The sequence below is a fragment of the Cetorhinus maximus genome, chromosome 6, assembly GCF_964194155.1.
Source record: "Cetorhinus maximus chromosome 6, sCetMax3.hap1.1, whole genome shotgun sequence".
In the NCBI taxonomy this organism is placed as follows: Eukaryota; Metazoa; Chordata; class Chondrichthyes; order Lamniformes; family Cetorhinidae; genus Cetorhinus; species Cetorhinus maximus.
The window spans coordinates 141895786-141919173 of NC_135884.1; the positions used below are offsets into that span (position 1 = coordinate 141895786).

The following is a 23388-nucleotide window of genomic DNA, read 5'->3' on the forward strand; positions in this document are numbered from 1 at the left end:
GTTTTTATGTGGAGCTGATTAACAGATAAGAAAATTCGTACTTAAGTTTATGAAATAATTGCCTTTTAAAGAGGAAAAAAAAGCTGTCAAAAAATACTGCTGCTTTAAAGAGTTAACAAGTTGCCAGGCAAGATTGAGAGGCTGGGCTTGTCTGTAGATGGGCGGCGCTTGGCGTTTGATGGGCGTCCCGTGCAGTGCGGGCGGGCTGCAGTCAGGGGGCGGGGCCTGTAGTCAAGGGGCGGGTCCTGTAGTCAGGGGCGGGGTCCGTAGTCAGGGGGCGGGGTCCGTAGTCAGGGGGCGGGGCTGGATCTGTTGAGCGACTGCGCTGCTGTTTCCGGGTTGTGTTTGCGCGGGAAGCTGTCTCAGCGTTCTATCGGTGTCTCAGCGTTCTGGCGGGGCATTTAAACCCTGAGGGCGGCGGGCAGGAAGCATGGACCCCTCGGAGGTGGAGTTTCTCGCAGAGAAACAGAGCGTGACCATTATACCCAACTTCAGCTTGGATAAGATCTATTTAATAACCGTGAGTCTGCTCTGGCAATCTGCCCTCTATTACCCAGCTTGAATGGGAGGCTGTTTCCTGCAGCTCTGTGTAAGAATAATTGGTGCATTTGCCTTCATTTACACTTTAAAGCGCTTTGAGATATTTCTCACACATTGCACATGTAGGCAAGTCTAAACTAGAAGGCAAAGTTTTTTTAAAGCAACTAAATATATGTAAACAAGAGTTGAGGAAAAACCGGTGCCAGGGTGAGGGACATCTCTGACCGGTTTGAAAGGATATTGGAGAGGGAGGGGGAGGATCCAGTTGTTGTGGTCCATGTCGGGACAAATAACATAGATAAGACTAGGAAAGAGGACCTGTTTGGGGATTATCAGGAACTAGGAATTAAATTAAAGAACAGGTCCTCAAGGGTTATAATCTCCAGATTACTACCCGAGCCACGTGCAAATTGGCATAGGGACACGAGGATAAGGGAAGTAAACACGTGGCTAAAGCAGTGGTGTGGGAAAGAGGGGTTCCACTTCGTGGGGCACTGGCATCAGTATTGGAACAGGGGGGATCTGTACCGTTGGGACGGTCTCCACCTGAACCGATCTGGGACCAATGTTCTAGCGAAAAGGGTAAATAGAGTGGTCAACAGGACTTTAAACTAGAAAGGGGGAGGGGGGGGTAAAACTCCAAGAAGTATGACTAATGGGAAACAAAGCAGCAGGTTAGCGTGTGGGGGGGTGGATTTAACTTCATGGAAAATTATGAAAAAACTGAAAAGAAAGGAGAGCCCAGGAGAGGCTATTAAAGTCTCCAGAACACAAAATAGGACAGAGTGTTTGGAAAGGGCTAGGAATCTAACTTCAAGCACATCAGATAAAGGGACGACAATGAGAAAGGGGACGGGAAATACAAGACTGAAGGTGTTGTATCTGAATGCACGCAGTGTACAAAATAAGGTAAATGAGCTTGTGGCGCAGATTGAAATTGGCAGGTATGATGTGGTGAGCATTACGGAGACATGGCTGCAAGGGGATCAGGACTGGGAGCTAAATATCCAAGGATATACATCCTATCGAAAAGATAGGCAGGTTGGCAGAGGGGGTGGGGTTGCTTTGTTAGTAAGAAATGAAATTAAATCGATAGCAAGAAATGATGTATGGTCAGATGATGTAGAATCTGTGTGGGTAGAGTTGAGGAACTGCAAAGGTAAAAAAACCATAATGGGAGTTATGTACAGGCCTCCGAACAGTAGTCAGGATGTGGGGCACAAGATACACCAGGAGATGGAAAAGGTGTGTAAGAAAGGCAAGGTTATAGTGATCATGGGGGATTTCAATATGCAGGTAGACTGGGAAAATCAGGTTGGTAATGGATCCCAAGAAAAGGAATTTGTGGAATGTCTACGAGATGGCTTTTTGGAGCAGCTTGTGGTGGAGCCTACTAGGGAACAGGCAATTCTAGATTTAGTGATGTGTAATGAGACAGATTTGATAAGGGAGCTTAAGGTGAAGGAACCCTTAGGAGGAAGTGACCATAATATGATAGAATTTACCCTGCAATTTGAGGGGAAAAAGCTGGAATCAGATGTAACAGTATTACAGTTGAATAAAGGCAACTATAGAGACATGAGGGAGGAGCTGGCCAGAATTGACTGGGAGATGAGCCTAGCAGGAAAGACAGTGGAACAGCAATGGCTGGAGTTTCTGGGAGTAATTTGGGAGACACAGGAAAAATTCATCCCTAGGAAGAAGAAGCATACTAAAGGGAGGACGAGGCAACCATGGCTGACAAGGGAAGTCGGGGACAGCATAAAAGCTAAAGAGAAAGCATACAATGTGGCGAAGAGCAGTGGAAAACCAGGGGATTGGGAAGCCTGCAAAGACCAACAGAGGACAACTAAAAAAGAAATAAGGAAGGGAGAAGATTAAATATGAGGGTAAACTAGCCAGTAATATAAAAGAAGATTGCAAGAGCTTTTTTAGATATATAAAGGGTAAGAGAGAGGCAAAAGTGGACATTGGGCCGCTGGAAAATGACGCTGGAGAAGTAGTAGTGGGGAACAAAGAAATGGCAGAGGAACTGAATAGATACTTTGCGTCAGTCTTCACAGTGGAAGACACGAGTGACATCCCCAAAGTTCAAGAGAGTCAGGAGGCAGAGGTGAGTATGGTGGCCATTACCAAGGAGAAGGTGCTAGGAAAACTAAAAAGTCTGAAGGTGGATAAATCACCTGGACCGGATGGATTACACCCCAGAGTTCTGAAGGAAATAGCTGAAGAGATAGTGGAGGCATTAGTGGTGATCTTTCAGGAATCACTGGAGTCAGGGAGGGTCCCAGAGGACTGGAAAATCGCTAATGTAACCCCCCTGTTTAAGAAGGGAGTGAGGCAAAAGACGGGAAATTACAGGCCGATTAGCCTGACCTTGGTCGTTGGTAAGCTTTTAGAGTCCATTATTAGGGATGAGATTTCAGAATACCTGGAAGTGCATGGTAAAATCTGGCAAAATCAGCATGGTTTCATCAAGGGGAGGTCATGCCTGACAAATCTGTTAGAATTCTTTTGAGGAGGTAACGAGTAGGTTAGACAAAGGAGAGCCAATGGATGTTATCTACTTGGACTTCCAGAAGGCCTTTGACAAGGTGCCGCACAGGAGGCTGCTCAGTAAGATAAGAGCCCATGGTGTTAGAGGCAAGGTACTAGCATGGATAGAAGATTGGCTGTCTGGCAGGAGGCAGAGATTGGGTATAATGGAGTCCTTCTCAGGATGGCGGCCAGTGACTAGTGGAGTTCCACAGGGGTCAGTGTTGGGACCACAACTTTTCACTTTATACATTAATGATCTAGATGAAGGAACTGAGGACATCCTGGCTAAGTTTGCAGATGATACAAAAATAGGTGAAGGGACAGGTAGTATTGAGGAGGTGGGGAGGCTGCAGAAGGATTTGGACAGGTTAGGAGAATGGGCAAAGAAGTGGCAGATGGAATACAACGTGGGGAAGTGTGAGGTCATGCACTTTGGTAGGAAGAATAGAGGCATAGACTATTTTCTAAATGGGGAGAGAATTCAGAAATCTGGAGCCCAAAGGAACTTGGGAGTCCTAGTCCAGGATTCTCTTAAGGTTAACTTGCAGGTTGAGTCGGTAGTTAGGAAGGCAAATGCAATGTTGGCATTTATTTCGAGATGACTAGAATATAAAAGCAGGGATGTGCTGCTGAGGCTTTATAAGGCTCTGGCCAGACCACATTTAGAATATTGTGAGCAATTTTGGGCCCCGTATCTCAGGAAGGATGTGCTGGCCCTGGAGAGGGTCCAGAGGAGGTTCACGAGAACGATCCCAGGAATGAAAGGCTTAACATATGAGGAACGTTTGAGGACTCTCAGTCTATACTCAACGGAGTTTAGAAGGATATGGGGGGATCTGATTGAAAGTTACAGAATACTGAAAGGCCTGGATAGAGTGGACGTGGGGAAGATGTTTCCATTAGTAGGAGAGACTAGGACCCTAGGGCACAGCCTCAGAGTAAAGGGAAGACCTTTTAGAACACAGATGAGGAGAAACTTCTTTAGCCAGAGAGTGGTGAATCTATGGAATTCATTGCCACAGAAGGCTGTGGAGGCCAGGTCATTGAGTGTACTTGAGACCGAGATAGATAGGTTCTTGATTGGTAAGGGGATCAAAGGTTACGGGGAGAAGGCGGGAGAATGGGGTTGAGAAACTTATCAGCTATGATTGAATGGTGGAGCAGACTCGATGGGCCGAATGGTCTAATTTCTGCTCCTATGTCTTATGGAAAACCTTTCCTTCAGTCTGTTGTTCCCTGCATCAGGAAGCCTGTCAAAAGTTTGAGTATGTGATGAAATGCTTGAATCCCAGAACGTTCAAACTCCGATCAATCCATATCTCACTGATTTTAGTTTAAAAGTTTTTACTGATTTTGCAGCATGTCATGTACTCTATATGCTGGAGTTGGGCTCGTGTAAAAGTTGACCCCCAACTTTCTGGCCAAAAAAATCATTTGTTTTTCATGTATCAGTCGACTCTGACTTTCAGTCAAAAAAATCCAAACCCTTTGTACTTGCCACCCGCTCGCTGCTGAAGTCAAACTTGCTCTGGTGCAAACCTACTCATTGATAGAATCATAGACTGGCACATCATTCAGCTCTTCATGTCTGTGCACGTCAACACGTGATAAAAATATTTTTTGGCTAATTTTACAGTACTTTTGAGGGGGTGGGGTTGGCAGGAACAGTCCCTGACCTGGCAACTCTGGAGATGATGGGAGAGGGTGAATTTCAATCCTTCCACTATTACTGGTGAGACATTAAAAAGACCTGGAGCTTTGCTGACTTACTGTATATACTGGTGTGAAAGTCGACCCTTTGCATTTTGGCTGAAAATTTAGCCTTAGAAATTCAGCTATTACACCAGTATATACAGTAAGTCAGCAAAGTTCCAGATCTTTAAATAGATTTGTAATGTCTCATTTTGATCCTAAATCTCACTCAGTCACTCCTCATCTTTTAGACAAGTGTAAACTGACAAGTTTTAGGCACAGTTGGCCAAATCCTGCTTATTTTATTCAAATATGCTCTGTTTAATGTATGTCATGCTTGAGGACTAAAATCAACTTCTTACATTTGACTGGCTTGTGATCTCTCATTTGTTGATCTTAAGCTCCACTCTTAATGTTTCTCTCATGTTGACTACACCCCATGACCCAGTTTCCACAAATTGAAGAAAACATTTCTTCCCCGCCATCAGTATTTGTTCATGCCTTTAATTTATAATAGAATGATTTGCGTTTGCTGAGAGGATGTTTCCCCTTGTGGGAGAGGCTAGAACTAAGGGACACAGTTTAAAAAAAAAAGGGGCATCCTATTTAAGATGGAGGTGAGGAGAATTTTTTTTCTGAGGGTCGTGAGTCTGTAAAATTCTCTTCCTCAGAGAGCGGTGGAGGCTGTGTCATTGAATATTTTGTGAGGCTGAGTTAAATAGGTTCTTGACTGACAAGGGAGCCAAAGGGTATGAGGGTAGGAAGGGAAGTGGAGTTGAAGGCACAGTCAGGTCAGCCATGATCTTATCAAATGGTTGAGCAGGCTTGAGGGGCTGAATGGCCTACTCTTGCTCTTAATCTTTTTTTTATTCATTCATGGGATGTGGGCATTGCTGGCTCGGCCAGCATTTATTGCCCATCCCCAATTGCCCTTACGGGGGCATTTAAGAGCCAACCACATTGCTAATGGGTCTGGAGTCACATGTAGGCAAGAGCAGCTAAGGATGACAGATTTCCTTCCCTAAAGGTCATTAGGCAACCAGATGGGTTTTTGCAACAATCGACAATGGGTTCATGGTCATCATCAGACTTTTAATTCCAGATTTTTATTGAATTCAATTTTCACCATCTGCTGTGGTGGGATTTGAACCTGGGTCCCCACAGCATTACCCAGGGTCTCTGGAATACTAGTCCAGTGACTAGTTTGTTAATATGAACATTAACATATCATTCAGAAATGTCCCAAAGTGTTTCATGGCTAACTATTTTGAAAAGTAACTTATGTAAGCAAATGCACCGATTATATTGCAAGGCTCTATGACCAGTAGTGTGTGTGTGTGTGTGTGTGTGTGTCTGTACCCGGCATGAACTCAATGGGCTGAATGGCCAGCTTTTGCGCAGTTATGATTCTATGTTGTGCTTTTGATGGCCTTTTGTATACAGGGAGATTTGGGACCATTCAATCCAGGGCTTCCAGTCGACGTACCTGTGTGGCTCGCTATTAATCTTAAACAGCGACAGAAGTGCAGGATTGTAGTGCCAGATTGGATGGATGTGGGTGAGTTATCTTGGTGTGTTTGAGCTTCAGATGGGAAGCCAACTTGCGTAAATTTAAAAATACTGTTTGTTACTCCCCATTTGGCAGGGTGTTTGGGCGTGGGTGTTGGAGTTTGCCCTGGCCCTCCCTCAGTCCGTGGCTGAAAGGGCCGATGAATTGCTTCCAAATCCATGTTATTCCTCAGCTGGTGCTGGCTCTCGTTTGTTGTCATAATAAGTCCCCAGGGGAGCAGCACTCCAAGTCTGCACCTCTCCTTTAACCCGCTGTCCCCATTTAACTTGCTTCAAGGCTCGTGTTGGAGACGTGTGATTCTGCAGCCGAAGGGTAGGGGGCATGCTTTGTTTGTTTGTTTTTATTGGTGACCTGAGGCTGACTCTCTGCCGTTGCCTGTTGTCAAGTGGCATCCATACAATGGGAGTTGCTCCTTGTCAGTGCCTGTCATCATGTTGGTGATCTAATGTGCTGCTCTGCCCAGCGCCACTCTTTTCAACTGCTGCAGCCCTGAGAAAGAAAGGCTTTGCATTTATGTAGCAGCTTTCAGACCTTCAGAGCATCCCAACATGCGGGCAGGAAAGCGGAGTTAAAAGCCCAGGTTCAGCCATGATCGTATTGAATGGTGGAGCAGGCTCAGGGGACAGTGTGGTCTACTCCTGCTTCTTGTGTTCTTATACTTCACAGCCAGTGACGTACCTTTTTGAAATGTAGTCACCGCTTTAATCTAGGCATAGGACGATTTTGCAAGCGCTAATGTGATAAATGACCAGCTAACTTGCTTTAGTCGTTTTCGGGAATAAATCTTGGCGCGAGAACTCTCTCTTGCCCTTCATAGGGCCGTGGGATCTTTTATGCCCATCTGATCAAACATGGCAGCTCCTTCAGTTCTGTGCTGCATTGTCAGCTTGGACTATGTGCCAAAGTGGGGCTTGAACCTCACATGCTTCAGACTTGGGCAGTGCCACTACTGATCAAAACTGGAGGCCTTTGGGGATGAGGAGTTCACGATTGCTCGTTTTTATACTTCCTTCCTCACTAGGCAAGACATTCTCAGACTGCGCTGTTCTGAGTCGTTGCGTAAAGCTGCCATTCTGCCAGGCACCAACCGTGTAAAGGAAAGAAGAACTCGCATTTTCGTAGCGCCTTTCACAGCCTCGGGACACCCCAAAGCACCTCGCAGCTGATGAAACACTATTGGCGTGTGGTCACCCCTGTAATGTTGGAAACACAGCAGCCAATTTGCGCACAGCAAGTTCCCACAAGCAGCGATTTCAATTAAAAGAGAAGACTAGATAACCTCTCTTAGTGACACAAAAGCAAAGTACTGCAGATGCTGAAAATCTGAAATAAAAACAAAGTTCTGGAAATACTCAACAGGTCAGACAGCATCTGTGGCGAGAGAAACCGAGTTAACTTTCCAGGTCGGTGATCTTGTGTCAGAACTGGAGAAAGTTAGAGATGTAATAGTTTAAGGCAAGCGCAGAGAATAGGAGACAAAGAGCAAAAAGAAAGCTCTGCGATAGGGGGGGAGGGCAGGAGAGATTACATAATAAACTGGGGGCTGGGGAGGTGGGTGTAATGGAACAAGAAAAGATGTATCTAGAGGAGGTGTAAATGACAACAGAAGAATCATTGCCAGAATTTGCTGTCCAAAAAAATTGGAAGCAGTGGCTGTGAGCTGCAACTGTTGAGCTCAGTATTGAAGGCTGTAAAATGCCTAATCGAAAGATGAAGTGCAAGACCTTGAGCTTTATTGTAGGAGGTCCAGGACACACAGATCAGAGTGGGAGTGGGATGCAGAACTAAAATGACGTGTGATCGGAAACTCGGGGTCATGCTTGCAGACTGAACGGAGGTAAAGCGATGACCCAATTCTCATTTGGTCTCCCCAACCTGGGGGAGACAGCATCACGAACATCATACACAGTACACTAAATTGAAAGAAAATACAAGTAATGTTTTAGTGATGTTCCTTGAGGGGTTTTACCCAAGAGGGCAGTCCGGGCCTCGGTTTGACAGCACCCCTGACCGTGCCGCACATCCTCAGTACTGTGCTGAAGTGTCAGCCTAGATTTCTGTGCTTGAGTCTCTGGAATGGGATTTGAACCTACAACCCTAAAGGTGTAAATGCTTCAGAAACAGTTCAGAGAAGGTTTGCTAAACTTTGGCGATGGCGTAGGGGTATTGTCGCTGGACTAGTAATCCAGAGACCTACGATAATTCTCTGAGGACCTGGGTTCGAATCCTGCCATGGCAAATGGTAGAATTTGAATTCAATAAAAAAAAAACCTGGAATTAATGACCTAATGATGACCATGAACCCATTGTCGATTGTTGTAAAAACCCATCTGGTTCACTACTGCCCTTTAGGGAAGGAAATCTGCCGATCTTACCTGGCCTGGCCTACATGTGACTCCAGATCCACAGTAATGTGGTTGACTTTTAAATGCCCCCTGAACTAAGGCAAATGGGGATGGGTAATAAATGCTGGCCTGGCCGATGACACCCACATCCCATGAACGAATGTAAAAAAAAACTAATACCTGGAATGGGTGAGTTGTCTTATGAGGAAAGGCTGGACAGGTTAGGCTCATATCCACTGGAGTTTAAAAGAGTAAGAGGCGACTTAATTGAAACCTTTAAGATCCTGAGGGGTCTTGACCGGGTTGATGGGGAGAGGATGTTTCCTCTTGTGGGAGAATCTAGAACTAGGGGGTCACTGTTTAAAAATAAGGGGTCGCTCATTTAGGGCAAGAGATGGAGAAAATTTTTCTGAAGGTTGTGAGTCTTTGGAACACTCTTACTCAAAAGGCAGTGGAAGCAGAGCCTTTAAATATGTTTAAGGAAGAGGTAGATAGATTCTTGATCAACAAGGGGGTGAATGGTTATTGGGGGAAGACAGGAATCTGGGTTGAAGTTACAGTCAAATCAGTCGTGATCTTATTGAATAGCGGAGCAGGCTTGAGGGGCTGAATGGCCTCCTCCTGCTCTTAATTCGCATGTTTTGAATGAGAAGTGAGAGTGCTACCACTCACTATTATCTACACTAGTACAGTCTTCAATTCTAGCATAAGATATGACTAAGTGAGGATTAATGGTATTGGCGATGTAAGCATTTTGTTATTTTCTTTCAGAAAAGCTTGAACAAATCAAGGAACAGGAACGTAAAGAAGAAACCTTCACCCTGATGCCCAGCCCACACTACATGGAACTGACTAAGTTACTGTTGAATCAGTAAGTTGTGCACCGAACCCAGCAATTGCATTAACAATGATGTATCGCTTTTTTTTTCGTTCACTCTTTTAAAAGTGTTAACTTCTTGCTTGGGAGACAGTTCACTCTCTGGCATCTCCTCTGAACTGGCCCTTATCTGTCTGTTAACCTTGGCAATGCGAATTGGCAATTTAACTGTGATGGATTGACATCAAAACCAAACCTGGTGCAATCAGCAGTCTCTGTCCTCACATGTATGGTCACAGATGAACACAGACGTACGTGCACACACAGGCACACTTGTAGGTGGGATTGATGGAGAGAACTGGAACTGTAGCCAATTTGACTTCTACCCTAACCCATGGTGCTGAGGCCCATTGTAGTACCACAGCACCAACTGAGGACTGAATCAGCGAGTTTCTTTTTAAAATGAGATAAGTTTACAGATTTCCCCTGTCACCTCCAATTCCCCAGGCTGCGTCCCATTCTGTCCGGCTTGTGTCACTCTTGAGCTGGGCATTAAGGAGCTTGGGGCAATTCTCTCTTTATCTTCCCACTGCTCAGTATTTCCCTGATCAGTATGCACAAGTTTGGGAATTGACCATGTGGAAGATTGAGGTGCAAACCCGCACCCTGTGGCTGCAGATGCCTTTTGTTATTTTTTATTCATTCATGTGATGTGGGTGTCGCTGTCTAGGCTAGCATTTATTGCCCATTCCTAATTGCCCTTGAGAAGATGAGCTGCCTTCTTGAATTGCTGCAGTCCGTGTGGTGTCGGTACACCCACAGTGCTGTTAGGGAGGGAGTTCCAGGATTTTGACGCTGTGACAGTGAAGGAACGGCGATATATTTCCAAATCAGGATCGTGAGTGGCTTGGAGGGGAACTTCCAGGTGGTGGTGTTCCCATCTATCTGCTGCCCTTGTCCTTCTAGATGGTAGCGGTCTTGGGTTTGCAAGGTGCTGTCTAAGGAGGCTTGGTGAGTTCCTGCTGTGCATCTTGTAGATGAAACGCACACTGCTGCCACTGTGTGTTGGTGCTGGTGCCAGTCAAGCAGGCTGCTTTGTCCTCGGTGGTGTCAAGCTTCTTGAGTGTTGTTGGAGCTGCACTGATCCAGGCAAATGAGGACTATTCCATCACACTCCTGATTTGTGCCTTGTAGATGGTGGACAGGACTTGTTTGTAACATTTAAAAGTAATCTAACCAAGTTAAAGCAAACTTGCCTTGATGCTGCTGGCTTCTGGTGCTGAATATTTTGGGAGTTGCTGCTGTTAATGCTATAAATGATTTCCTTTTGCCGATTCCTGTTCTGATTAATCCTTTAAAATCGATTTAAAACTGCTTAAAGTGTAACTCGAACAACAATTGGAACAGTAAAAGCCTTTTACTTTTGATATGCACAGAAACTTGAGGATCCTCATCTTGTTCATTGGTTAAATTGGGTGTCACCTTGCACCAATTTTATAGGACATGAGTCCATGCTTGTATTTACCCATGTTTCTGGACTGCTGGCGTCAGATGGATCTCACCCTTTCATCCGTCGTCTTCTCCACCAAACCCCACCCAAAAAAAAAAGGGGAAATCTAGGAGCATTACTCCCCAGTGTCGTGCGTATCGATATTGTTCCAATTCGAAGCAGAAATGACTAAGGTACAGGAGCAAATGGGCTGGGGTTGGGCAAAGACAAGGTGAAGAGGAGAAAAACTGAAAGGTGAACCTTTTCCTTTATTGGCGTTCAGCTCTGAAGCCTGCTAGGTGTCACTCCTAACTTTTTACCTTTCAACGAACCTTCTTGGTTAGGAGATTGTTGATTAATGCTCCATACATGCTTATTTTTCAAACTATTTTGAGAGAGGCGGCCATTCTTTTTGCGCCTGTGAAACCGATGACAACTGGTGATGTTCCCAGTTGAAAGCTCCCCTGCCTGTATAGACTGATGCTATTCAGGCATTTGGAATGTAAGTCCAGTGTGTCAGGAAGCCACTTTAAAATGTCCTGAAGCAGTCTGTTAGCACATTATACAGTAACTAGTCCAAAATGAAGGATCCTAAATATAAGGTGGTCACAAATGAACCCAGTATGGACATTAGGAGGAATTTCTTTATCAGAGAATGGTTAGAGTGTGGAACTTGCTACCGCAGGGAGTAGCTGAGGTGAATGACATAGATGCATTTAAGAGAAAGCTAGATAAACACATGAGGGAGATAGGGTGAGGTGAAGAGCAGTGGGAGGAACCTCATGTGGAACATAAACACTGAACCAACTGGAACTAGTTCTGGTTCTGGCTGTAAGTTCTCTTTAATTTTTGAAGGAAGGAAATACCTGACTATATTCTCCGACATTAAGTACCCACCTGCGTAGCCACGCACGACCTGTACTTGTCCGGAGCTTTACTGTAGCAGGCAGAGCGCGAGTCAGCTACATTCATTTAGTGCGTCTAACAGTGACTGTGGTCCTATAACCGTGCGGTAGACCACTTCAGAAAGCATCAAGAGCCAAAAGGAGCCACAACTAAGAATGGAAAATGGCATCCACATCCCAAGAATGACCTTTCTTTGTTAAAAATAAAACATAACTTGATGTGCTTCCTTGTGGGGTTACTGGTTTCAGAATGCTGCTACAGCAGCTCTAAGTGTATTTACTCTCCCTCTCCAGTGCCTCAGACAACATTCCCAAAGCCGATGAAATCCGGACCTTGATAAAGGATACTTGGGATACTCGCATTGCAAAGCTGCGGTTGTCTGCAGATAACTTTGTGAATCAGCAGGAGGTACACGCTAAGGTAAGAAACTTTGATTTTCTAACCTGGTGCCCACACAGTTTCCAGCTTGAAAATCTGGCTCTCGGTCAGACAGCTTCTAGGTAACTAGAGCCTTTTAACATAGAGACGCACCCATTGCAAGATTTAAACCGGATGGATTTTGACCTTCACAAAGACCCAGTCAACAAAAATAAAAGCTGCAGAGACCAAGGAGAGAGAGGGATTGGGAGGAATGGCCAAAAGCTTCGACAAAGAGGTGACTCTAAAGGAGAAGAGGGAGCTGGTGGGTGGGGGGTTTTAAGGAAGGATTTGCAAAGATGAAGGATGAGGCACCAATGATGGGACATCCTAGAGGCCCTGAGAAGAATGGAGAGTTTGTGGGGCAGGTTGTAGGAGCTTTAGTGATGGTGAGGAGCAAGGCTTATGAGGTGAGTTAGATATGAGATATTTAAATTGGAGGCTTTGGGAAACTGGGAGCCATTTGAAGTCAGGATGAGTGAGCGTTGCTATGGCATACGATACAGGTACTGGAATGTAGATGAGCTGAAGATTTTGGAAGCTGGCGTATAGAACACTGCAACAGTTGGGTTTAGAGGTGGCAAAGGCATGGATTGAGGCTTCAGCAACAGAAGAGAGGAAACAGAAGCAAATGTTGTAGCTGCTGTTTGTGATGTCAAGGGCTTGGAAGCTCTTCTTGCAGTTGAATGAAGGCTGCAAACAGTCTGGGTCAGCAGGAGATGGCGGCTGGGGAGGGTCACAGAATCTGCGGCCAAGCTGTGGCACGGTGGAGGTTAGGCCTGGGCAAGGGAGTGAAGTTGCCAAGGCAACTGAACCGACAGCATCGGCTTTTATGCCAAAGAAGTTCATGAGCTCCTTGTTCCTCTGGTGAGGGGGAAGGAGTGTGAGATTTTGGATGGTTGACACTAGCGACAGGAAGGTCTCCACTTAGTTGTGGGCAACTTGTGACAGGCAAGAGGAAGATTCACCAGTACTTGATGTGATCCAGCAGATCAGCTGATTCACAGCTACACCTGCTGTGCACCAGACAAGATGAAGCCTTTTGTTTTATTCTTTCATGGGATGTGAGTGTTGCTGGCAAGGCCAGCATTTGTTGCCCACCCCTAATTGCCCTTAAACTGAGTGGTTTACTAGGCCATTTCAGAGGGCAGTTAAGAAGGCATGTTACTGTGTGCCCGGAGTCAAATGTGGGCCAGGCCAGATTTCCTTCCCTTAAGGGCATGAGTGAACCAGATGGGTTTTTACAACAATCGATGACAGTTTCACAGTCACCATTACTGAGACTGGCTGTATGTTCCAGATTTTTTAATAATTGAATTTAAATTCTACCAGCTGCCGTGATGGGATTTGAACTCATGTCCCCAGGGCATTAGCCTGGGCCTCTGGCAGAGTAACATTACAATTATGCCACCATCTCCCCCCATCATCTGCAGCACTTGGATTTGAGGGAGTTAAAATGGATTCGAAACCCGTGTTCCAAAACAGCCAGAACATGGAGAGAGTAAGGATTTTGCTGGGGGCATCAAAGATGCAGATGAAGGAGTGTTTGAGCTGCTGACCTATAACGCTGAATGGAGAACCAAAGGCTGTAAGTGACTGGGGAGAGTTTTATCCAAGGAAGAGGGGTGTTGGTACTGACAGATACAAGGAGCTTTTTATTCTTTGATGGGATGTGGGTATTTCAGCCATTTCACAGGGCAGTTAAGAGTCAACCACATTGCTCTGGATCTGGAGTTACATGTAGGCCAGACCAGGTAAGGATGGCAGATTTCCTTAGTGAAGCACATGGGTTTTTACAACAACTGGCAAGGGTTATCATTAGACTTTTAATACCAGATATATTTTTAAAATTAATTTCAAGTTACATCATCTGCTGTGGAGGGTGGGTGGGGTTTGAACCCAGGTCTCCAGAGCATTACCCTGGGCCTCTGGATTATGAGTCCAGTGACAATACCACTGCACCAGCACTATTAAGCATGGGGTTGCCTTGCCTTTGAGGGAGGTGGGGGACTGAGCTGAGGCTTCGGTTCTGAGTTATTTCCTGACCCTTGTCTGTACATGATCCCTATTTCCCCCAAAGTATTCAAATTTCCTCTTCGCTATTCCGCATTTTCCCTATTTTTTTTTTTTTGAAGCCTGGTTTTGCATTGCAGATGTCGTTTCTGGTTTTTTTTTCCCCCCACAAACCAGAGTTTTCTCTTCCTCCCCTTTACTGGGCAAAGTTAAGGAACCCGAGTGATGCAATTTTACCCTCAACTACAACAACAACTTACATTTTGAAGATAGCGGAAGGTCCCATGGTGCTTACAGGGCAGTGAATAGTTAGAGGATTCCGGCAACTTTTTCATGCTGTTTGAGGTCATTTTTTTCAACAACAACAAAAAATTATGCCTTTTTTTTGCAAATTAAAAAACATCAAGTTCCAAATGTCCCTCAATTAATTTGTCAAGTAGTTTGGACCCTTTGTACATTCTGTTTGCCACTAGAGGTTGCTGTTCTTCAGTTATAACCGAGTACCACAGGAGCATTGTGCAAACCAGTCTTCGACAGAAACGCTCAGAAATACCCTTGAATTAAGTTATTTACTGGCGAGATTTTCAGTGATTAGCTCTAAACTTCTGAAACTGTAATTCAAAACCATAGTGGTTTGCGTATGGGACTTCAGCTGAGGGGACAGATTGACCAAAGGTGGAGATTGAAGGCTGCGAGGAGATTTGATAGGGGTGCTCAAAATCATGAGGGGTTCTGGACAGAGTAGATGGTGAGAAACTGTTCCCACGTGGAGAAGGGTTGAGAGCCAGAGGGCACTGATTTAACGGGGTTAGCAAAAAGAACCAGAGGTGACATGAGGAAAAGCTTTTTTTTTAGATGGAGCTCTGGGATGCACTGCCTGCGAGGGTGGTAAGGCAGATTCAATCGTGGCTTTCAAAGGTGGGGGGTTAGATAATGATCTGGAGGAAATATTTGCTGGGCGGCGGGGGAAGGCAGCAGAATGGGACTAGATGAGGAGCTCTTGCAGAGAGCCAGCACAGACATGATGGACCAAATGGCCTCCTCCTGTGCTGTGACCATTCTATGATTCTGTGTAGATCTCTTATATGTTCTACGCTGTGCAGTGGAGTCTTGAGCATGGAGAGACCTTTTACTATGTTGTTACAAGGATGTGCTTTTTTTAAAGATATAGTTTCTATATTTTCTTTTTCTGGCTAAATTATAAAAAAAAACTAAAACCCTCTTTAAAAACAATGGAGGCTGCCAGACAGCTACAATATACAGTTTCCATTTTACCAAGGGAGATGGAAAGAAAATGTCAATCAACCCCCTGGGGAGTGTGAAAGACCCCGTCTCCTGTTGGCTTTACATTTTGCTGAAACTTTTCAGAAGTTTCTGAGATAAGACATCAACATGTTCTAAGACAATGACTGGAGCAGACATGGACGAATAGAATTTCTCTGGAATATAGAGCCAGGGATTGTTTACCAAGCGGAAGAGAGATCAAGACTATGCTGTACAGAAATAGGTGGCTGAAGCTGCTTGCGCTCTCTCTCTCTCTCTCTCGCAAGTATTGTGCCCGGGTTTGCAAAATAATCACCCTGAGAAGAGAAATCTACTGTAAGTCGAGATCTTTTGGGAATAAAACGTGGAAACCTGCTCCATACAACTGCACCCAGGAAGACAACTGAACAAAATGGATACAATGTGGAATCACTGCATCGAAACCAGCCTAAAGAATGGTCAAAAGGTTTTCCAGGGGCTTTGTGAGAGCAGGGAGGAAGGTGGCAGGAACTGTACAGGGCAGGCCGATGGCAGATGAATGAATGCTCCCCTATACCGCCAAACTTCATTGAGATTGGATTGCAGCACTGCAGATATACACTTTGCCCTAGTTTTCTCCCATCCAGTGCTGACGTTCAGTAGCACCAGTATCTGTATCTCTGCCAAGTGAGTGTGTGCATATAGATAGTAAGCTCAGATTTTCTGATGGGCACTGTTATTACGCTGGCATTATAGCATTAACCTGTTTAAGAATAAAATGGGCTAACAGTGAACAGGGGAGGAATCTAGGCTTAGATGGACTATTTTTGATTGGGTGAGGTATTGCACTGCTGCTGGGCACTAATCCCCTGCACGCCCATACATTATGGCCAGGATTACTGCCTGCCTTTCTACCCTACACCACCGTCTGCCCCTTCCCCCCCCCAATCTTTTTCTCCGCATCCCCTCGGGGCTTAGGGAGCTGAAGCCAGTCAACGACCATCAAGCTAGTCCTGAGTAAGAGAACTTAAGCTCAGCCCAAAGATTGGGAACGCTTCTAGTCCAAATGGCTGTTCAATACCATGCTGCTCAACTACCAACTGAGCGATTGAGGGGAGTTTCACTGTAGGAAATTACCTGTGCCCTAAGCTGTACTATCAATGCCATGACTGCAACACCTCTCCGTGTGCTGTTGATGGTAGGTGATTGCCACCCAGCACTCTATATAGTTCTGGGGAGAATCTTGGGCCGGGATTTTCCAGCCTCACCGTGGTGGTTGTGGAGACCAACCAAAATTCCCATTGACTTTGATGGCACCGGTAAATCTCCTCCGGTGGGAGGGACCTGAAGATCCACCGTCAGTGTGGCTCAAACCTGCTTCGGAGAGGGTGCGGATTTCCAGTTGAAACTAAGATCAGAATAAATAACCAAGTACCTTGTTACACGATAAGACAATGGAGCCTGGAGAGAAATGTGTTGCTGCACTACAGATTGGTTGTCGGTTGTTGTCTCCGCATTTTATTCCGACATTACCGGAGTGACTACCCTTCAACAGTACATGGTAGTGTCACTGAACTAGTAACCCAGAGGCCCAGGCTAACGCTCTGGGGGCATGGGTTCAAATCCAACCTGGGCAGCTGGTGGAACTTGAATTCAAGTTAATAAACCTGGAATTGAAAACTAGTCTCTGTGATGGCAGCCATTGTCGTAAAAAAACCCATCTGGTTCACTAATGTATTTACCTTACCTACATGTGACAATGTCTGCCCTCAAATGGCTTAGGAGGACACTCAATTAGGGATGGGCAACAAATGCTGGTCTTGCCAGTGATTCCCATGGATGAATAAAGATGGGGGGAAAAAGGGTCATGAAACTTTCAGTTTAAATGCAGATATGTATGTGACCCTATCTTTAACTGTAGAGTTAACAGTAATATCAAATGCTTCCTCCAGTGATTCAGTATACATGCTTTTGCGTGTGCAACCGATCCCTGTTCATACCAGCTAAGGCAGCGATTCTCAAACATTTTTGTCTGTGGACCACTTAAGTGGGGCAGAAGACCCCATGGACCACCTACTGGTGGTTCCCTCTACACCCACCCCACTCCCGCCCACTGCACAAAGCCCCTGAAAAAAACCTCCTGTCGCTTGCCACTGTGAAATAAAACTCACCTGGATTAATGAGAACTTATGGAAACTATAAATATTTTGCTTTCTTTTCACTGCTAAATGCTATGTGCATTGGTTTTTAATTTAAAAAATTAAGCCAATGAATTATTAATTCATGCCAGAAACCAAAGTCTAGACATTTTTATATTGTAAACATCAATTCTACAAGAGAACATATTTATTTTCAAACATTGTACCATGTGTTTAAAATATCACAATCTTCTTCTGAGAAACTAATACTTATTTCACATCTATGTTTATCAGACAAAACCAACAGTTACATAAATCTTGCTTATTAAACCAAGTTGTTGTTGCTCGCACTGATGACAACTCTCGCTGCACACACAGGAGCCTGTCTGGTTGTGTGATGTCACGCGAGTGGTGGTGGTGGGGTTGGCGGGGGGGGGGGAACGGTGGGGATTTTGGACCAGCACCAGCTTCCGTCCCCCGACCTATTGTTCTCCTGCAGCTGTTCAGCTAGCAGCCTGGAGGGGGAGCTAGTGACTTGGGTTTCAGTAAATCCTGTGCACAAATGCAGCGAACGTTCTGATCACTTTAAAAGTTGCATTCCTTGCCACTACCTCCTGCTTGGGATGAGTGCTGAGCCACACCAACCCAGGGCATGTATCTTGCATCCATGCCACCACTAAGACTGCCTATTTCCACCTACATAACTGCCCAACTATGCTCAGCTCATTTGTCACGGAAACCCTCACCCATGCCTTTGTTAGCTCGAGTGGACTCCTGGCTGAATTTCCACGTTCTGCCCTCTGTAAACTGGAGGTCATCCAAATCTCAGTTGTCTGTATCCTAACTCGCAACAAATCCATGCACCCACCACCCCTGTGCTCACTGACCTACATTGACTCCTGGTTAAACAACACCTCAATTTAAAAATTCTCATCTTTGTTTTCAAGCCCCTCCCTGACCTTGCCCCTCCCTACCTCAGCCCCAAAACCCTCCTGAGATATCTACACCTTTTGAGCATCCCTGATTTTAACTGCTCTGCCATTGGCACCCATGCCTTCAGCTGCCTTGGACCTAAGCTCAGGAATCCTCTCTGTAAATCTCTCCACCTCCCTTTCCTCCTCTAAGACACACCATGAAACCTACCTCTTTGTCTAAGCTTTTGGTTATCTGCCCAAATATCTCCTAATGTTACTCAGTGTGATATTTTGTTACATAATGCTCCTGTGGAGTCCCTCGGGATGTTTTATTATGTTAAAGGTAAGTTATTGTTGTTAATTGTTAATACCTTGGTGGGGGGGGAGAGAGAAATCCTGTGAAGGCTCAAACTGCTGAGAGAATTGATCCCAGTGGGATTCCTGTCCTGTTCTATTTGGCACAGGTAGGGAGAGGTGTTGCAATGCGGACACTCACCCGAGGATTACAGTAGCTGTACAAATACGCAAACTCCTGTAGGAATACTGGAGTCCCGGCTTCACTTAGAAGCTGAAGCTGCTGTTATAGGTTCTGAGCACCTGTGTTTGAGAGCGCTGCACTAATGGTTCCCAGTGGAAAATCAGCTATGGCTGATTATTATGGGGGGTTTTTTTTGTGTAAGGGTTCAGTAGGAAAGTTTTTAATAATTGTTCGTCTTTTCTTTACTCCCCCAGCTGGACAACCTCACTCTAATGGAGATTAACACAATTGGGACGTTCCTGACAGAGTCACTGAATCAGATGCACAGACTGCGTGCAAATCTTCAGCCCGGGGAGACTGCGCAGTCACAGGACTATTAAACTGCTTTCTTTGAGGAGGTGACTTGAAAAGGAAAGTTTGGAGAAGGGGAGGTGGAGAGAGGAAACTACATTAAGCGATTTTTGTTTTTTTTTTAACCTTAAGAAGTATTTACAACATGGAAGTAGGCTATTCCGCCCACCAGACGTGTACCGATGTTTACACTGTGTGTACAAGCCTCCTCCTGGTATTCTTCCTCTCAACCTGTCATGTCTTTCTATTCCTTTCTCCCTCATGTACTTGTCCAGTTTCCCCTTAAATGCATCTGTACTACTGGTGGTGGCGAGTTCCACATTTGAACCACTTTCTGGGTACACAAGCTTCTCCTGAATTCCCTATTGGATTGCTCTTATATTTATGACGCCTAGTTCTGGTTTTGGCTGCAAGTGGAAACACCTTTTTTCCATACCCCCCCACCACCCCCCCGATCGAAACCTTCGTAATTTTGAGGATCTTTAAGTTAATCATTCCGAAACCCGTCTCCTGCCAGGAAGCCAGCTGCAGGCCTGCTCGCAAAGCAAAAATAAAATATTGAATGCCCTCGTGAAAAGAACCCATTCAGACAGCTGGGCAAAGTCATTGAAACTGCGGCTTGTGGTGCTCAGCTATGCACACCCGTAGAGCAGTGTGGTGTTACCTAGTGTCGCCGGCTAGTGGGATGTGTGCCGCAGCAGTGACTGTGGGTGGTGAGTCGAATCCCTGCCTCCCAAGAACAAAACGCGAGTCAGGCCCACGGCGACTTCCTCTCAGTGCCGAGCCTTTAAATGAATCGGCTATTGGCGTCTGCAGTTCGGGCAAAGCCGTGCAAAAAAAACGGAAACGGAAACAGAAAATGCTGGAAAAGCTCGGCAGGTCTAACCACATCTGTCGAGAGGGGAAAAAAAACAGTTAATGTTTCGAGTCCGTAGGGCTTTTTCAGAGCAAATGTTACATTTCAGTGCAAAAAAAACGCCTTTGAGTTCATCGCAGATTAGCCTTCCGGAGAGGGGAGGGGGAGAGGCAGAAGGAGGGTGGGAATAGTACACTGGAGATCTGAGGTAGAAACAGTGGAATTATGGAAATAAAGCTGCAAGGTGAGAGGTTACTGCTTTGATTTCAACCTTTCCTCGGACGTTTCTCTCTCTGATGCTGACTGACAAGTGATGTGGTTCTGAAACTTTCTGATTATGCCTCCCAATCCTTTGCTGTGGGTTCAATTCTCCTAACAGGTACTTTATATTTAACATTTTAAAATATAAAAATGAAGGGGTTGGGATGAGTGGGGGGGTGGTTTGAGGGGGGGAAAAAAGCTGCAAACAGTGGTTGACTCAGCAACTGAGCTGAAGATAGTTTCTCCTAGCCTCACATCATCCATCTACCAACTTGACTCCAAAATAAAACACCCAGAGCACTTCAGGAAGAGCAGAATGTCTGTGCTGACTCCTTCAAATAGGGAAGGAAGGAGACACTACAAGAGGAGCTTGGGGCCTTAACGTTTGACTTGGAACAGCAGGCATGTGTTTGCAACCTGTAGACTGGCTGGTCTCTGTTTTGGGCTCGCTTTGTAATTCGGGAAGGTTCCAACATTCCTGCCTCTCTTACAATTTTACCATATTTGTGTAACATTTTGCAATAAGTTGGCTCTCCGAAGGCTGGGCATTTGCTACATCGTTAACGTCATTTTAGATAATTCAAGAAAGTCCAGTAAAAGTAAACTTCAATTTCGGTGGCAGCTTTACAAAAAAAAAGGAATATTGTTCTGCCTGGTGCGTCCCACTTTATTATCCAGCTGAGTAGAGAATTGAGCTGCTGCATTAGCTGTGCATCCAACCTGAAACTCCCACTTTCCAACTACACAGTTGAGTGTGTATTGGGCAGCGCAGGCCGCAATGGCTTGCAACCGAACCTTTCAATCTTATACCCTTGCATCTACAGTTCTGAGATTAATCTGGTTATAAATGGACCCCTTCCCCCCAAGCCAGAATGATGTGTATAGTGGGGATTCTAATCCTGACCGCATTGCAAAGTACCGTTCTTGCTGCAGAGTGGGTATGGCGAGCTGGCTAGGGCTTTTCCATGTTCTTATACAACAGGGTTTACACTTCGAAAACGCTTCATTGGCTGTGAAGCATTTGGTGCATTCTGAGGTTCTGCAAGCTGCTGTCCAAGTGTAAGCCTTTCCCACACTTTTTCCTGCAAAAATAGCCCATTAAAATGTTTTAAGGCCTTCAAATTTTGTTCTGTACGTGATCTTTTCTTATATAGTTTTTTTCGTTGCTGCTGCTGCCGCCATTAAGGATGGAGCTCGGGCCCCTCGCTTTGGTCTCCTGATTCATCCACCGAAACCTGTATTTGGCAATAAACTCTATAGTGTAGACTTATTGTTTTGGAGAAGGAATTTATTCCAATGAAAGGGAATTCTGCTTTATCATGGGGAGGTGGTGGCATAGTGGTATTGTCACTGGACTAGTATTCCAGAGACTCAGGGTAATGCTCTGGGGATCCGGGTTCGAATGATGGTGAAATTTGAATTCAGTAAAAAAAATCTGGAATTAAAAGTCTAATGATGACCATGAAACCGTTGTCGATTGTTGTAAAAGAAAAAAACCCATCTGGTTCACTAATGTCCTTTGGGAAGGAAATCTTCTGTCCTTACCTGGTCTGACCTACATGTGGTTGGTTCTTAAAAATGCCCTTTGAACGAGGGCAATTAGGGATGGGCAATAAATGCTGGCCTAGCCAGCGACGCCCACATCCCATGAACGAATTTTTAAAATTTTAACCTGGAAAATGCTGAGAATTGGCACCCTGTTAGTTTTGAATGTCACCAAAAAAGTTCCTAATCTTCTACAAAAGCAAGATACTGAGAAGGTTGCAAATCAGAAATTAAAATTAAATACTGCAAATACTCAGCAAGTTTTTCTTAATTCTTTCACGAACGTGGGCTTCGCTGGCTGGACCAGCGTTTTTATTGCCCATCCCTAGTTGCCCTGGAGAAGGTGGTGGTGAGCTGCCTTCTTGAACCGCTGCAGGCCATGTGGTGTAGGTACACCCACAGTGCTGTTAGGGAAGGAGTTCCAGGATTTTGACCCTGCGACAGTGAAGCCTGGCAGCATTTGTGGACAGAAAAATGAGAGGGTTTCTTCCAAGATGCTGCCAGACCTGCTGAGAATTTCCAGCATTTTCTGTTTTTATTCGAAGTCATAATCTGGGCTGCTGCATCGCTTCAGGTGCATGTTAAAGAGCTCGTGGTGCTGCTTCTATAATAGCAGGGAGTTTGCTTGAGACTCTGGCCTTCTCCCTACCCTTGAGTTCAACACAAAATCTAGAGTGACACTCCCCAGTGCATAGTTGGGGAGGGCTGCCCTGTTTTGCGGGTGAGAAGTTAACCTGAGGGCCCCATCTGCCCTCTCAAGAGCACGCCAAATACCCCATGGCACTATTTGGAAAAGCAGGAAAGTTCTACCTGGTATCCAGGCGATATTTACCCCTCAGTCAACATCCCAAATAAGAAGCAGATTATCTGTTTATTATCACATTGGAGTTTGTGAGAAGATGCTGCTTGCAAATTGGCTGCCCTCTTACATTACAACAGCGGCCATGATTTCAAAGTACTTCAGTGACTGTAAAGCGCTTTGGGATGTTCTGGGATCCTGAAAGGCGTTATCTCAATACAAGCCCTCAAAGAGCTGACATGGGCATGATGGGGTGAATGGTCTTCTTGCACTGTATCATTCTATGATTTGTACATGTCTCCCTGCAAGTAATCTGACGTAGGCTTGACATTGAGGGCTAGCGGGCTATCCAGCCACGGAAGGCATCACAGCCAAGCCCAATTCTGTCCTCATCCAAATTCATATGGACATCCACTGGGAGTTGCCGAACAGGCATCGAAAAGTGGCCAAAAAAAAGCAATCCTGTTAACCCCACCC

At 45.3% G+C, this 23388-nt stretch overlaps 1 protein-coding gene across 1 annotated transcript; it reads left to right on the plus strand.

Annotated features, from left to right (window-relative positions):
- Positions 1-349: 349 nt before the first annotated feature.
- gins2 (GINS complex subunit 2) lies at positions 350-19921 on the plus strand. Its single transcript, XM_078544617.1, has 5 exons — positions 350-520; positions 6214-6328; positions 9457-9556; positions 12191-12317; positions 19354-19921. The coding sequence occupies exons 1-5, from the start codon at positions 431-433 to the stop codon at positions 19477-19479; spliced, it is 558 nt and encodes a 185-aa protein (XP_078400743.1). The 5' UTR covers positions 350-430; the 3' UTR covers positions 19480-19921.
- Positions 19922-23388: the final 3467 nt, after the last annotated feature.